Source organism: Arachis stenosperma, chromosome 3 (assembly GCF_014773155.1).
Source record: "Arachis stenosperma cultivar V10309 chromosome 3, arast.V10309.gnm1.PFL2, whole genome shotgun sequence".
Lineage (NCBI taxonomy): Eukaryota > Viridiplantae > Streptophyta > Magnoliopsida > Fabales > Fabaceae > Arachis > Arachis stenosperma.
Genome location: NC_080379.1, coordinates 25,116,229 through 25,131,158, shown reverse-complemented (window position 1 = coordinate 25,131,158; position 14,930 = coordinate 25,116,229). Strand labels below are relative to the sequence as shown.

Sequence of the window (14,930 nt, the reverse complement as noted above, 5' to 3'; positions counted from 1 at the left end):
CGGATATTATGGCGCGTGTAGATGTACGAGACGGAGACATCAACCGCCTAAACACGACTTGACACATTGTAGGAGCAATTGACTTCTAAGTTAGTATTGTTGTTTTTCTCTTTTAAATAAATGAACACGTAATTATAGTTGGAGTACTTTTATAGATTTGGTGTTGTTACACATGTAAAATAGGTTGTCATGTTATTAGAATTTGTTGAGTTGTGAAATGTAGAAATTAGTAAATATTAATTAATTAATTTTTAAAATTATTAATTAATTTAAATAAAATTATTTGTTAATTTAATTTATTTATTAAATATTTATTCTATTTTTTTCATGTATTTAAATCAAATTTTATATTTTTTATTTTAATTTTAATTTTGAATATGTTACATTGATGTTTCATAAATTTTTTAAATATTTAATTTTTATAGTTAATTATTTTAAAATGTGAAATAATTGTTTATCATTAATTTTTTCTTTTTATTTCGAAATAAAATTCCGTACAATTGAAATAGATTTGATATTGAAATTGATGAGCAAAAATTGAAGCTCACTGATACCAACAAGTGTACCAAATTGCTCAAGTAATACCACAATGAGTGGATATCATTCCCATGAATATTAAAGGATTGAGCAAGCAATTATCAGATAAAATACCTAATTAGATCAAAAAATCTGGATTGAAAAGGGCAAGATTGAATCTTGCTGAGAACTTTAGAACTTAAATGCTTGAATGCTTACGTTCAGAGAACTTGAATGTTGATTTGAAAGAAGACAATGATAATTTGAGTCAAAGGCTTCAGAGATATTTATACTTTTAGAGAAATCAAATTTTATTTTCTTATCTTGAAGTTTGCAAAGATCTTTCTCGATAAATCTTTAGTAATTGATTTCCAATTCCTTGTTTTCTTAGTTTCGCAAGCATTAATTAGTCGTCAATTAATTAATCAAGAGATTAAGCACAAAAAATGACTTAGTTTTCTAATAAGATTTAAAAGTAGTCACTAGATTGAATTATATGTCACATATTCAAGCTAGTCCTATCCAATTAAATTTTTAGAAGAAAAACACAATTTTCAAAAGTTGTTCTAATCTGAATTATATGTCCTTATTCAAAATTAGAGTGATTGAAAATTATGCATGTGTAGCACACTAATTGAACTACTATTCCTAACCGAATTCAAAGAGTCACGTGAAAGAGTTTTCAAGCTTTAATTCAATTATCAAAATTTTCAATTATAATAAAAGAATTCAAAAGGGATTAGCATACCTTCCGATACCACCAATTCGAATGAAGAACGAATAATTCAATCATAAAATAAATCAATGCAAGACTTTAAAATAAAATAAATTTAGAGTAATAACCCATAGAAAACATAAACATAGCTCCTAACCCTTTGACAGAGGATTAGTTACCATACAAAAGTGAAGAAAAACAAGAAGATATGTTGAGGAATGGAATACCCCTTTATGAACTAAGTTCACTTATTTATATCCTAAATTCTAGAATTTAAATCCAAACTATCCTAATCTTATCTTTTGGAGAGAAAGATAAGATAACTACTTACTGACTTTAATTTCAAATTTAAAAATAATAATTCAAATCAAATCTAACAACCAAATCTCTTATGTTTTTAGAAAGAATTAATAATTAATCTTCTAGAGTCTTCAATGTTTTGGATGTGATTAAGGCTTCTAATGATGTGGATAATTAAATTTGGGTCTTAATTATTGCATCTTGAGAGTTGTAATTATGTTTAAAGTGGCTTGCATTAGAGGAACTTGGATAAAAGGCCCAAAACCACACTTCCAAGAGGCACAAGCACGTCGGACGTGAGGGAAGGCCACCGAGTGTGGATCTTGTCCGCCAGGCATGGGAGTCTTCCTGCTAGGCGTGGGTGGTTTGATTTCTTTAGGGCACGTTTTCTCTTCTTTAGGTCATGTTTTTCTGTACTTATATTTTTTTTTTGTAAAAAAGTTTTGATTCTTAATAGATTTTTTAGGTAAAAATTTCTGAAAATATAAAAATATTATCCCAACTCTAAATATTTAATTATTTATTAAATTTCATTAGAAAACATAATAAATTTGATTAAAACTTAAAAAAATAAAATAAAAAAGAATTTAAAAATCACTTAAGATAACGTGTCATCACAACACCAAACATAAAATTTTGCTTGTCCTCAAGTAAAAAAAAGATAAACGGAGTTTAGCTTAATGAAAAATATTTGAAAAGCTTTTAAGATTGAAAACAAAAGTGAGATTTATGATAATTCTTGTGGTTACATTTGACTTCTCTTATCCTTCATGAATCTTGCATATTTAGGATTTAAAAATTTTCAAAAATAAAATTCGAATTGTAGTACAAGAATTCTTTTGAATTTTTATGACTTGAAGGCAGTTTACTTCTTATTTGGATTAGGGGAAAGATCTTTGCGGGCTTTTGACTCTTAGTATTTTGTGACAAGGCAGCTCTTAACGGACTTTCAATCGATAATCCAGGAGCAGTTGGCCCAAGTTACCAAGTGATAAAGCACCCCTCGGATCTAGTTATCCAAGCCTCTCTTGACACAGTCACACCACAAGTACATAATTAGAGTTTTGATCCAGACATCGATCCCCAAAGCCTCTTTGGACTTATTAATGTTTTGTCTTAAGGAAACTATTTAAGCGAACTTTCAATCGATAATCCCGATCCAGTTGGCCCAAGTTATCGGATGATAAAGTACCCCTCGAATTTACTAGCGCAAGTCTATCCCTAAGCCAGAAACATCACAGGCTAACTCAAAACTCCTCCTCTTTATCATCAGTATCATCACCATTATCATCATCATCATCATCATCATCATCATCATCATCATCATCATCATCATCTTTTTCTTCTCTTGTTCATCTTCTCCTTTTTTATTTTACCTTCTATTTTTCTTGTTTTACTCTCTTAACAAGAATAAAAATAAAAAAAATAAAACAAAGAAGACGAAGAAACATATAATGCTGCAAAATTATTAGAAAGAGGAAAAAGAACAGAAAAAAAATATATAACAACAATTGTAAAAATAAAAGAACGACGATAAAAAAAATACACGAAGAAAAAGAAAGAATGTGAAAAAAAAAAAGAAGGAATGGCATTCACTTTAGTAGACATAATTAGAGCATGTATTTATATTCTCACTAATAACATTAATTTTTATTAAGTTTTGACCAATTTAATTAAATTTAATTGTCAAAAAAATTAGATAAAATAAAGTACAAAATTATATATATTAATTAATCTAGATATTTTTTTCTTTAACTCTAAACCAATTGGACCCGATTACACCGTTGTTTACTCTCAGCAATATCAGAATACCAACTTTTTACTATTATAGTACACAAGGTGTATTCACATATAGATTCTAGAAGAGTCACCAAAAAATATATATATATAGATTCTAGAAGGGAGTTCAGGAACCACAATGCCTTACAAAGTTGACCATTTCCTAGGACGATGAAGCAGTAAAACCTAGTCCATAATAATAATAATAATAATAATAATAATAATAATAATAATAATAATATAGTGACCAAACTAGGTGAGTCCAAAAAAAAAAGAAAAAGAAAAGAAAAGACCAAACTAGGAAAGCACAGTATGTGTATAAATATCTAGAACATCTTTGTCCTTAATCATCGGGGTGTGTGGCGAGGTCCTAACTTTATAACAATTTTAATTTTTAAGTCATGTGTGGAATTATATACTTTTGAGTTTAATGAATAAATTCCACGTCCTGAACTGCTTCGAAATTCAGTTGATTAATCAAAGTCGCCCTTTATATGCCTAATAGGTAATTAATTTTCCATCAACAATATATATTATCGATTTCATCTAATGTTTTTTAAAATAATACTTTACTACTCTTCTTATTTCTTTCTTTTTCTTTCTCAAAACACCACTCTTAACACCACAGCTACTCCACCATTCTACCGCAACCACCGCCGGTCAACTTCGTTGGATTTGGCCGCCAATGACAACATCGGTGACTCTAAATCCCTAGACATTAATTCTTAAATTAATTTAAATTTTAAAATAATCTTAAACCCTTCAAAAAATAAATGTTAAAAGATAATTTTAACATTAAACAAAAAATTGACTAACATTAACTAATAAAATATTAATTCTCTATATAGATTTTCTTATTCCAACCTACCAGAAGTTTCTGTTTCCAGTATGAATGCATGGCAAATGCATGCATGGACAATGAAGAAGAGTACAAAGCGCGGAAAAGAAAAAAAATTAAATAAAAGAGAAAGAAGAAAAAAGAAAAAAAAAGGAAAAGTGATGGCCGGTTGCGGTCAAATTATACTATGGCGTATATATTGATGACGATATAAATTTAGATGCAGTTAATTTCACATAAAATTGATAGTTAAAAGTAGATAGATAAAAATTTAGTCGAATCATTTCACAGTTTTTAGTTATTAACTTCACGCGACTACACTTGAGTTTTCACCTTATTTATTTTATTTAAAATTTTAACTAAATTGGATAAATCTTAAATTTCATATTTTATTATATTTTAAATAAAAAATTGAGATTTAAAAATAATTCGTTAATCAAACTAATTATTTAACTTTTCAATAGACTAAACATACTATTTTATAAAAAAGAAAACTAAAAATTAAATTCTATAACTTATATATTATTTAGTATTTACTCTTATTATTATTAGGGTAAAAAACCATAATAAACCAACTGGCTCAGAAAATTACGTAAATACGCCAAAGCAAAAATCGTTTCAGCAATAAGCCAGATCGTATTTTTATATAATTCGAACCAGCTTGGTTCGAACTGTATTTGGTAGTAAATCGAACCAGGTTAGTTCGAATTAGGGTTTTTTTTTTGTTAGTAATTCGAACCAGCCTGGTTCGAATTAGGAATGAAGGTAATTCGAACCAAGGTGGTTCGAATTATAGAGAGAGAATGTCTGCATGTAATTCGAACCAGGCTGGTTCGAATTACACCAATCATAGTTCGAACCAGGCCGGTTCGAACTATGTGTGAGACTGACTGTATATATATGGTTCCAAACGTGAGTTACTCTCATTAGAGGGAGTAGGATGGCTAGTGAGGAGAGTTTTGTTGTTTTGGTGCACCACAGAGGATCTGTTAATAGAAAAACTCGTTCCGGAGTAAAGTTCACAGATAAGAATCCTCTATGTATTGTCATAACATCTACGACGAGTTACGATGATCTTGTTAGCGCTGTACTAATGAAGCTTGGTCTGGAGGGTGCGAAGCGGGTAAAGAAGTTTTCTATCGCATTCCAGTCACGGTGCTACAGAATACGGTGAAGTATGATTGCTTCACGATTAATAATGATGCGGACCTGCAAGTAATGTTTCTCTGTCGGCGGCAGTTTCCGGAGGTGAGGACACCGGAGTTGTTGGCCCGGCTGGTTGATGTTGTATCCAGCTCCGGCGGTTCGAACAGGAATACGAACACTATAGCGAATGCAGCAGGTTCTAGTTCCCGGCCTGCCGTTGCTTCCTCGTCCGTCCCTGTGTACGAACCAGTGGTCCAACATGTCGCCTCCCCATCTTTCGCTGTTGACCTCAATGCCACCGAAGGCGACGAGGTAGTGGAAAGGGAAAATTTGCCGAACGCTTTAGTGGGAGTTGCACCTGTTGGCGTAGGAGACGGTTTTTTGGACGATGAAGACGAGGATGACGTCGAGCCGGATATGATTGACGATGATAGCGCTGATGATATTGGAGCGACTGGGCCTGCATTGGAGGTAGGTGGTTCTAGCTCTGGCACACAGCAGTATCCACCACATTTTTCCTCGTTGGACTTGGACGCCATGAGACATGAGGGGGTTTTAGGGCACGCTGTTGGATTCGGAGCTAGAGATGCGGAAGGGACTACTGGTCTGACAGAGTTCCAGGTTGGTCAGCAATTCCAGGATAAAGATGAGGCCCTTTTAAGTGTGAAGACTTACAGCATCCGGCGAGGGGTACAGTACAAGGTGGTGGAGTCGGATCACCGCCGGTATGTGGGCAAGTGTTCCGAGTTTGGGAATGGGTGCACATGGTTGATTCGACTGAGTCTCCGGAAGCGCAAGGGCATTTGGGAGGTCAAACGGTACAATGGACCTCACACTTGCCTGGCCACATCCATCTCTAGTGACCACAGGAGTTTGGATTATCATGTGATTTCAGCTTTCATTATGCCAATGGTTAGGGCCGATGCATCCGTGAGCATCAAGGTGCTCCTGAACGCCACGGCAGCGCACTTTGGTTTTAGGCCGACTTACCGGAGGGTTTGGATGGCGAAGCAGAAATCTATTGCCCTCATATACGGTGACTGGGATGAGTCGTACAACGACCTGCCTAGGTGGGTCTTGGGTGTCCAGCTGACGATGCCTGGGAGTGTTGTGGTCCTGAAGACGAGCCCGGTTCGAGTTGGAGGACAGGTGGACGAATCTCAAGCATACTTCCACAGACTTTTCTGGACATTCCCGCCCTGCATCGAGGCATTCCGTCATTGCAAGCCACTAATCAGCATTGACGGCACACATTTGTATGGGAAGTATGGGGGAACGTTGCTCATCACGATTGCACAGGATGGGAACTCCAACATTCTACCTGTGGCATTCGCACTAGTAGAGGGTGAGAATGCGGAATCCTGAACTTTAAAGAGTGAAACGATTTTTGCTTTGGCGTATTTACGTAATTTTCTGAGCCAGTTGGCTTATTATGGTTTTTTACCCTTATTATTATTTTAAACTTTAAAGAGTACTGAACTTTCTATCCAACTAAAACGCACGCCTGATTAATCTATTAAAATCATGACAAGTTTTCTAGATATGATACTAGGTAGTTGGGAATCACAAAGTCGGCCCACAATGTCCTTTTGCCTGCAGGAAAAAGCTTGAACTTATATAATGTTTTAGTATATTCAAAACCTTTACCCTAATTTCAAGAGATATAGTACATATTTAATTAAAATATAAACAAATACTACCTATTAACAAAATTTATTATTTTGGTTAATATTTTGTCAATACTCTAACCTGTTAAATACTAAATTTTAAACTGTAAAATTTAAACTCTAAATTCTATAGTAGTATAAAAATAAAATAATAACTAAGTATTAATTAATATTAATAAAAAAGATATTATCTCTTATTTAATATATATCTTAAAACAATTTTCATTAATTGACCTAATGTTCCCACCGTCTATACTGTTCATAGTGACAATCATATTCAGCCAAAAATTTCCTATATATATCTACGTGCCCGTACCCAGTTCTGTAGTTGAGTTGTTGCAAAGTGGTGAAAACCATTGTTATAGATTATAATTAAAGTAACCCTAAAAACAAATAAACAGCCCTCAATTCAATGGATGAATTGGGAAGTAGAAGTGAAGCTTCTCCATCTTCAACAAACAAGGAGAAGATTGAGAGAAGGTTCATTGAGAGAAACAGAAGGAAGCACATGAAGATGCTCTACTCCACACTCAACTCTCTTCTCCCTAACTACCCCAACCCCACTAGGCCCAAGGTTTCTCTATCTCTCTATAAATGTTCCATTTATTGTTCTAACTACTCATTTTTATTTACAATTCGATTGTACAGTTAATTTTTTTAGTCAATATTAGCAATTTTTTTACTTTTATATTTTAAAAATTTTAAATTTTAAATTCTAAATTCTAAATGTTAAGTTTTAACTTATATCCTAATTTTAAAAAAAATAAAAGTAAAAAAATTATTTTATATATAAAGAGAACAAAATTGGTTTATTATTGAGGGGAGTAATGCTAAATAATCCATTTTTTATCTAATATTAGCCTATTTTTTTAAATAATTTTATTTATTTTAAATTTTAGACTCTAAATTATAAATATTTAAATCTACATCCTAAATTATAAATACTAAATCTTTAAAATTTGTTAGTATTCACTAATTAAAATTTGATTTTTAATGTTTTTAAGTAAAAAATATATATTGTCATTCTTATTTTGATAATAATATTTTTTTAATTTATAAAAAAATACAATAAAAGAATCATATTTAAAGTGACATTATTAAAAATAAAATAAAATTATCATTTTCCTAATATTAACCACTTGGTTACGTACTCTTTCTTTTATTTATAATCGTTATAAAATAAATAATGTAAAAGGAAGCGCTGTCCTTGCTTGATCAAGTGGACAAGGCCTTAAACTACATTAAGAGCTTAGAGGAGAAGGTAAAGATGTCTAAGAGGAAGAAAAATAGTTTACTATTGAAAATGGGAAGAAAGAGGACACGTGGCGCTTGCAGCGATGGTAATCGTCCCAAACCGCCACAACTAGAGGTTCATGAAATGGGTTCATGTCTTCAAATTGTAATGACATGTGGATTAGATTCCCAGTTCATATTCTATGAAATCATTCGTATTCTGAATGAAGAAAACATCGATGTTAAGAGTGCCAATTCTTCACTCATCGGAAATTCCATGCACCATGTTGTTTATGCAGAGGTATACTTACATACATTTATACAAACTATAGAATTATTTTGGGTTTATTTGTATATTTTGACTCTTTTGAATTAATTAGATTTTAACATAAGTGCTTCTAATAAATCAGAAATTAAATCTTAATAGTTAAGGGGGTAGATATTGCCATATTGGTTAAGAGTTTTTAAAGGACAAATGTTTGAAATTTTTTTTTTTTTTATCCCAGACGAAACATTCAGTTTTGTAACCTTTAATCATACGCATAATATATAAAAACTTAAAATATAATATCACTAATTTGTTGTTGCCAAACAATTTAAACTCCTCATCAACTTGATATTCTTGATGTATATAATATAAGTTGAGCAATTCATATTCCTTGAATAACTTAAAACTCTTTTAATACCTTCTAATTTAATTTTCTCTTATACTACTTAATTAATTGTAAGTGGAATTTTGGCAGATTCCACAATCTTTGTTTCAATTGGGTGCGACTAAAGTAAGTGAGAGTTTGAAAAGGTTTGTGAAGGAACCAATTAGTAAAAATGAATTACAATCTGATCATGAGTTGTTAGATTTTGAGATCGATACTGCTGAATTAGCGGAGCTTCTAGATTTCTTAGCATAATAAGCAAGGATTTGCATTGCTAGATACTAAAAATGGTTGTTTATCTTGTTTTATAGCTCTGATTTCGGTTTTCCATAACATCTAATGAGATAACTACTCCACTTGTAAATTATGGTGACAATTAATAAATATTAAATAAAATAAATTTTATTATTTTTGACTAATTTTTTTTATTATTAAACATTTCTGTAATTTCATGTTCTTGTTTTTTTTGGTAAGTAGTTTGGTGAATTCAAACTTTTAGTTCAAATAATGTATGTTATAATATAAATATTTTACTTTTAGACGTTTTAATAGTGAAATTTTATGTAGATGTTCTTCTAGTGTTAAATTTTGTTAAATATTTATTTTTATGATTTGAAAACTTTTTTATGTGTGTTTATATTTGTTGATCGAAAAAATATTTTCAATAAAAGTGAGTTAGATTGAAATAAGTCGAGTGTGATTTTTCGAGAAGACACGCGCATGAGTATGAAGTTAGAAGTTTGGATTTCGATTGTTTTGTTCACTACAAAATATGAAGTTAGAAGTTTAGATTTCAATTGTTTTGTTCACTACAAAAAATTTGATCTTTACCGACAAATCTTTAGTGGCCATATTAATATAGCCATAATTTCTTTTGTTAAATGACTTCTTTTACGGTAAATAAAATAATTGCCTTTAACACTTCATTTGTAACGGCAATTAGATAAATGGCCACTAAATAATCATTAACTACGCCTGTAATTCTTCTCCTTTTAATCTTTTTTAATTATAAAGAATATCAGTTTCACAGTTGAAGTTATTTTTTCGTTTCTCTTGTTTCTCACATTTTACACCTCTTTACTCTGTCACTGCCACCACCTCACTTTGGTGTCGCAACCTCTTCACTTCGCCGTCGCCGCCATCTCCTCCTCTTCCTCACACCAAGTTCTACATCGAACGGCTCAATTAACATTCTTTGCTACCACCTCATCCTCAATTTGTGTTGGTTGTCGCTAGTTCATGTTACAGTCTCTGTCGATGGCTTGTAGCCTCATACGGTGGTTTCTATCACCACCTCTGCCATACATTGATCTCTGGTTTCAGTTCGTACCTCAATAACCTTTTCATCCTTCTCTTGTTCAATTGTGGTTCCTTATTTAAGAAATTCTCATTTTCTAAGGTTTATGTGATTCATGCTCATTAATTAATTCACAAGAAACATAAGTTTATAATCCCTTTATTTTTTTTATGTTTTGTTTTTCATTTTATATTTTTGATAATTCTGAAATTCAGCAGGATTTTGTTGTTGTCGCTGTCGCTCCTCCTCTATTTCTCTCTAGTTGTGTGCAGGGCCATTAATGGATGTTCCTTGTGTTCAAGACAGAGTTTTCTGTTTTCCTGGGTCACACTGAATTGGTATAACATATACTTATTTACATTGTTTCTGATTTTGGTTGTGAATTTCATTTTTTCCTTTTTTGTGCTATGTATGCTTTCAAATTTAAGCCTTAAAGGGTTTAGTTAGTGTTATATAATTTTGTTTTTTTCTTTTGTAGTTGCCAGAACCTGCAGAACAAGAATTGAGGCAGATGAAGAACCAGAAATCTCCCAAATACAATCTTCCATGGAAGATCTTATGTGGTGTTATTGATGTTAGTGTCTGGTAATGTTTATCTTTTTTTGGTTCCTTATGTTGTGTTGTGTTATTAATTGGCTCATTGGAATGATGATTTTTTATGTACTGATTATAGAATCTTGTTAATTTTGTTTTGTAGGCCGAGATGGAAAGTGGCGAGGCTTATGCTCGACTCACTTAGCAACCATCTTCAGATGTGAGAATTTGATACATTTTCTGATCAATTAATTCCCTCATTGAAAATTGAAAAATGTTTAACTGATTTTTCTTATTTTTTCTGGTTTTGTTGTTGTAGGATATGACAATGGAAAATCCTACTCAAGAGTTGGTAGCAAAGGATATTCATGGGGTTGAATGGAAGTTTAAGCATATATACAGAGGTAACTTTTTCTTGGTTTATAATATTGGAAAATCTTTATTTTTTTTCTTTGAGTTTATGATTTAACTGAGAAATCTTGCTTATTGTCTTGCACAATTTGTTAAGGACTTCCAAAGAGGCACTTGCTTACAATTTGCTGGAGCGCATTCGTTGCCAAAATATAAATTCTTTTTAGTATGGTGCGTAAACATAAAATGCAGCATCCATTTGCAAAAATCATGTATATATTGCATCTGGATAATATAGGACTGTTATCTTATTCTTAAATCTCATTGAATGCTTGAATATAACTAATATTTTTTCCACTAGATTGACAAGAGATGCGCGAGTGACATGAGAACTTTTAGTCTTCTAATACCAATGAATTTCAATTCAAATCTAAATACTGCTTAATCAATATTCAATTAGCTCATTTGGCCCTTTAGTACTCAACTGAAATTTTTTCAATTAAGAATTACTGATTCTACTAAAACATTGCTCTGTTTGGTATCTGAGACTGATTGCTACGCTATTATGCGAGCTTCATATGCAAAGAATATTTACATCCGTTACACATTGCTTAATTCAGGTTAACAAAGGTGTTAAAGCAACATTGGTGCAAACATTTCCATCTCGAGGCACAGATTAATGTTAGCGGAAAGAAGAGAACATCAACATCTCGCAACAAGAACACTGAAATTCAGGTTTTGATTTTGACATTGCTCACTAAAGAGAGTTTATATGTTATACTTACTTTGCTCTACGTTTTTTGTTCTTATAAGATCCACCCAACTTTTTTGCCAACAAAATTACCACAATACCTCAATGGTTTTTTTTTTTTAAAAAAAGAAAAAAAGATCGCAATGAATTTCCATTCTTGGCTGCATATGAGTCTGAATGTGATGAAGAAATTATTTTACAGTGTGTCAATAGTATGCACTAGGAAGAGTGTTCTATGAAATCCATTTTATCAATAATGGGCACATTGAATTATGGTAATCATGATTTATAATATCAAGTAATGTATGTTACCTTCTATTATTTGATTTGCTCCATTGACGTGCCAAATAATCCAATTGGGATATTATTACATTTCATAGTATAAGGTATCTAACATTACCTCTTTGTATTACAATCCTTTTAATGATATTATCATATCATGTTTGGATTTTTTTTTATTAGAAAATTCAATCATGGGTTGACTAAAGCCTATTTAATATCAGGCTCTATTCATTTTGAAGCTTCAAACATACAAGATTAATGTTTGCACCAATATATGTATTACTAATAATTTAGGAAAATATTTCCATTTTGAGGCACAGATTAATGTTAGCGAAAAGAAGAGAACATCAATATCTTGCAACAAGATCACTGGAATTCAGGTTTTGATCTTGACATTCCTCACTAAAAGGAATTTTATATTTTATACTTTGCTAATGTTGCAACACTTGATTCTATTGCCGTTTTCCAAGAAAAACCACCAAAGAATCATGATCACATCAGAAGATTTCGGAGTCCAAATATTAGAAGGCATGGAACATGTTCAGGCATTTAAATGTAGAACACTCAATACCAATGCTAGGATAGTAATATTCTACGACACGAAAGATTCAAGTAAAGTTGTAGTTTGTAATATTCATGTGCTTTATAATCCTAATAGAGGAAAAAAATTAAGCTTGGCCAGGTAACTACTGTTTGTTGTATAGGCCATTTGAATCATAAGATATCTATTTGTTAGATGTTACTATTTCAGTTTGCTATGAAAGGTTGTATATGTAGACTTGTTGATATTATGTTTAATAAAATATTTCATTTTATAGTAATTAATTTTAGTAAATTTATATTATGTACAAATAATAATAATCTTCTTAAAAAATAATGAGATTTTAGGGAAAAAAAGATAGCTTATTAGTTCTAATAAAATGAGTATAATATAATTAAAAAATGACTTGAGATTTTAGCGGCAATAACAATGGCAACTAAAAGTGAATAATATTAAAATTTTAGAATTAATTTTAGTGGCCATATAAATTGTCAAGAAAATGGCCACAAAAAATGATAACTTTTAGCAGCTATTATAAAGGTATTTACCGGTAATTGTACAATTGCCACAAATAATTATAATTTTTAGTGGCTATTAAAAAGGTCTTTACCGGCAAATGTATAATTGCCGCTGAAATCTTTTAGCGGCAAAGCATAAGACGGCTAATGTCTAATTGCCGGTAAATGTATTAGTGGCTATTTTTGTTGCCGTTAAAAGCAAAATAAATGACCGCTAAAAGTGATTTTTCTAGTAGTGGTTGATCGAGTAAGGTAAATCGAGTAGGAGACTCAATTTGAGAAATTGAGTAAAGCCTTCGAAGAGCTGATCGAATAGTTATGGAAGTGGAAGGTTAGTAGCTTCTATCACACGGAGAAAATATGGGAAATATTTACAATCACGCGACGGGAACGGTTACCAAGAGGGATTGTATTTCAAATTTGTAATTTTATTTAATTGTAATTAATTGTAACTTAATTGTCCGTTATGTAAAACACCTATAAATACTAGGAAGTGTTAGGGAATAAAGGTTGGAACTTTTACTCAGAAAAAACACTCAAGCACACTCACATCCTAAAAAATTCCTGAGTCTATAATCGAGTTACATTTTTCTGTAGGGTTCCTTCCATCTTCATCTTTCTTTTATTTTACTATTCTGTAAATTTAACGTTTCAATTGATTTTATCCATTAAGTGTTTTCTACTTTCTTTGCTGAATTTATCCTTCTGCATTTTATCATTTATGTTAAAGTCATTTGATTTAATTGAAGGCATTTTTATTGTTTTCTTGTTATTTTGATGCAAACCCTTTTCATTTACTATGTCTTTGGTTTTCGGAAAACTTTAATTCTTAAGTTTCTTTTATCAAATTACAAACTTTCTTTATTCTCATTTTCGATATTTGTCTAATCGAAGACGCTTTGATGCACTTTTAGAAAATTGGTACTCACATAGAGGAGTAGGTTTCACTCCCAGACCACTAAATATCGAACCATCATCGATTTGCTAAAAATCCACAAAACAAATTGGCACGCCCGGTGGGACAGTTTTTAAATCGAAGTGTGTCAAATAAATATTTTTTAGTAATTTTTAGTGTATGCGATTACGAAGTGGGAAGATCATTCACATGGCTGATGAATTATCAAATGTGAATGGTGGTTCGTCCACCAATGATAGCATACCAGTATCCATGCAACAAGCCGAGGTATCTTTACGTTCGGAAAGTGAAATTGGAACTGAAAGTATAGTCGTTACAACTATTTAAACTAGAAATGTTGGACGTAATAGTCGTCCACGTGGACCTGTGCCACCATATCAACCTCCATTAACCGCTGGTTGGCCCCCTTATGGTCTTCCTCCTGGTTATACCCCACCGGTTGGTAGTTTTGTGCCGCCTGTCCGTTTTGGGAATATAATGGAGTGAGTAATATTCAAAACCCACAACAACACTCCGAGTATTCTCGTGATTATAATGTGGGCTCCACTTTGAATGCTATGAATTCGATGGCAGTATATCAACAACAAGTGGAGGAAAGTCATCATGACTTGGTCAATTTATTGACTCAGCAAATGACTACAATTCTGAATTCCATGATGGCTGATCATGAATCGAGATTCGAGCGTCTTGCTAGACAAGTCGAGAGGATTGCTCGAATTGTCGATTATGATGAAGGTGAGAGGCATAATGCCAGGGTAAATAACGAAGGGGTGGAAAATATTTTTCAAAATGAACAATATTCCAAATCGAGAAAATTCTCGCATGATTCCCCGAGGTCAAAATGCTTATGACTTTTTAGCCGGATTGCGTGATGATCGCTATCAAGTCACTAG

The 14,930-nt window shown here is 32.0% G+C and overlaps 2 protein-coding genes across 8 annotated transcripts; both read left to right on the top strand.

Moving 5' to 3' along the window:
- The first annotated feature begins 5,088 nt into the window (after positions 1–5,088).
- LOC130965722 (uncharacterized) lies at positions 5,089–6,659 on the top strand. The gene is made up of 2 exons (XM_057890482.1): positions 5,089–5,271; positions 5,313–6,659. The coding sequence occupies exons 1-2, from the start codon at positions 5,089–5,091 to the stop codon at positions 6,657–6,659; spliced, it is 1,530 nt and encodes a 509-aa protein (XP_057746465.1).
- A 651-nt stretch (positions 6,660–7,310) lies between these two features.
- Positions 7,311–12,442, top strand: LOC130967563 (transcription factor bHLH162-like). 7 transcript variants are annotated; one of them, XM_057892478.1, is made up of 9 exons: positions 7,311–7,535; positions 8,157–8,495; positions 8,938–8,993; positions 10,363–10,482; positions 10,623–10,718; positions 10,842–10,898; positions 10,998–11,082; positions 11,650–11,764; positions 12,383–12,442. In XM_057892478.1, exons 1-5 carry the CDS (start codon positions 7,374–7,376, stop codon positions 10,648–10,650), a joined length of 705 nt encoding a protein of 234 aa, XP_057748461.1. In that variant the 5' UTR covers positions 7,311–7,373; the 3' UTR covers positions 10,651–10,718; positions 10,842–10,898; positions 10,998–11,082; positions 11,650–11,764; positions 12,383–12,442. The 7 variants fall into 7 exon arrangements, with proteins under 7 accessions (XP_057748461.1, XP_057748460.1, XP_057748459.1 ...); XM_057892477.1 differs by having other exon boundaries at positions 10,623–10,729; XM_057892476.1 differs by adding an exon at positions 11,187–11,260 and having other exon boundaries at positions 10,623–10,729; positions 11,650–12,442.
- Positions 12,443–14,930: the final 2,488 nt, after the last annotated feature.

Excerpts from the sequence above, each read along its gene's own strand:
- LOC130967563 (XM_057892478.1), top strand. The coding sequence starts at position 7,374 with ATGGATGAATTGGGAAGTAGAAGTGAAGCTTCTCCATCTTCAACAAAC. Across the intron at positions 8,496-8,937 it reads ACCATGTTGTTTATGCAGAG|ATTCCACAATCTTTGTTTCA; the intron begins GTATACTTACAT and ends GAATTTTGGCAG. Across the intron at positions 10,483-10,622 it reads TCCTGGGTCACACTGAATTG|TTGCCAGAACCTGCAGAACA; the intron begins GTATAACATATA and ends TTTCTTTTGTAG.
- LOC130965722 (XM_057890482.1), top strand. The coding sequence starts at position 5,089 with ATGGCTAGTGAGGAGAGTTTTGTTGTTTTGGTGCACCACAGAGGATCT. Across the intron at positions 5,272-5,312 it reads GTCTGGAGGGTGCGAAGCGG|AATACGGTGAAGTATGATTG; the intron begins GTAAAGAAGTTT and ends ACGGTGCTACAG.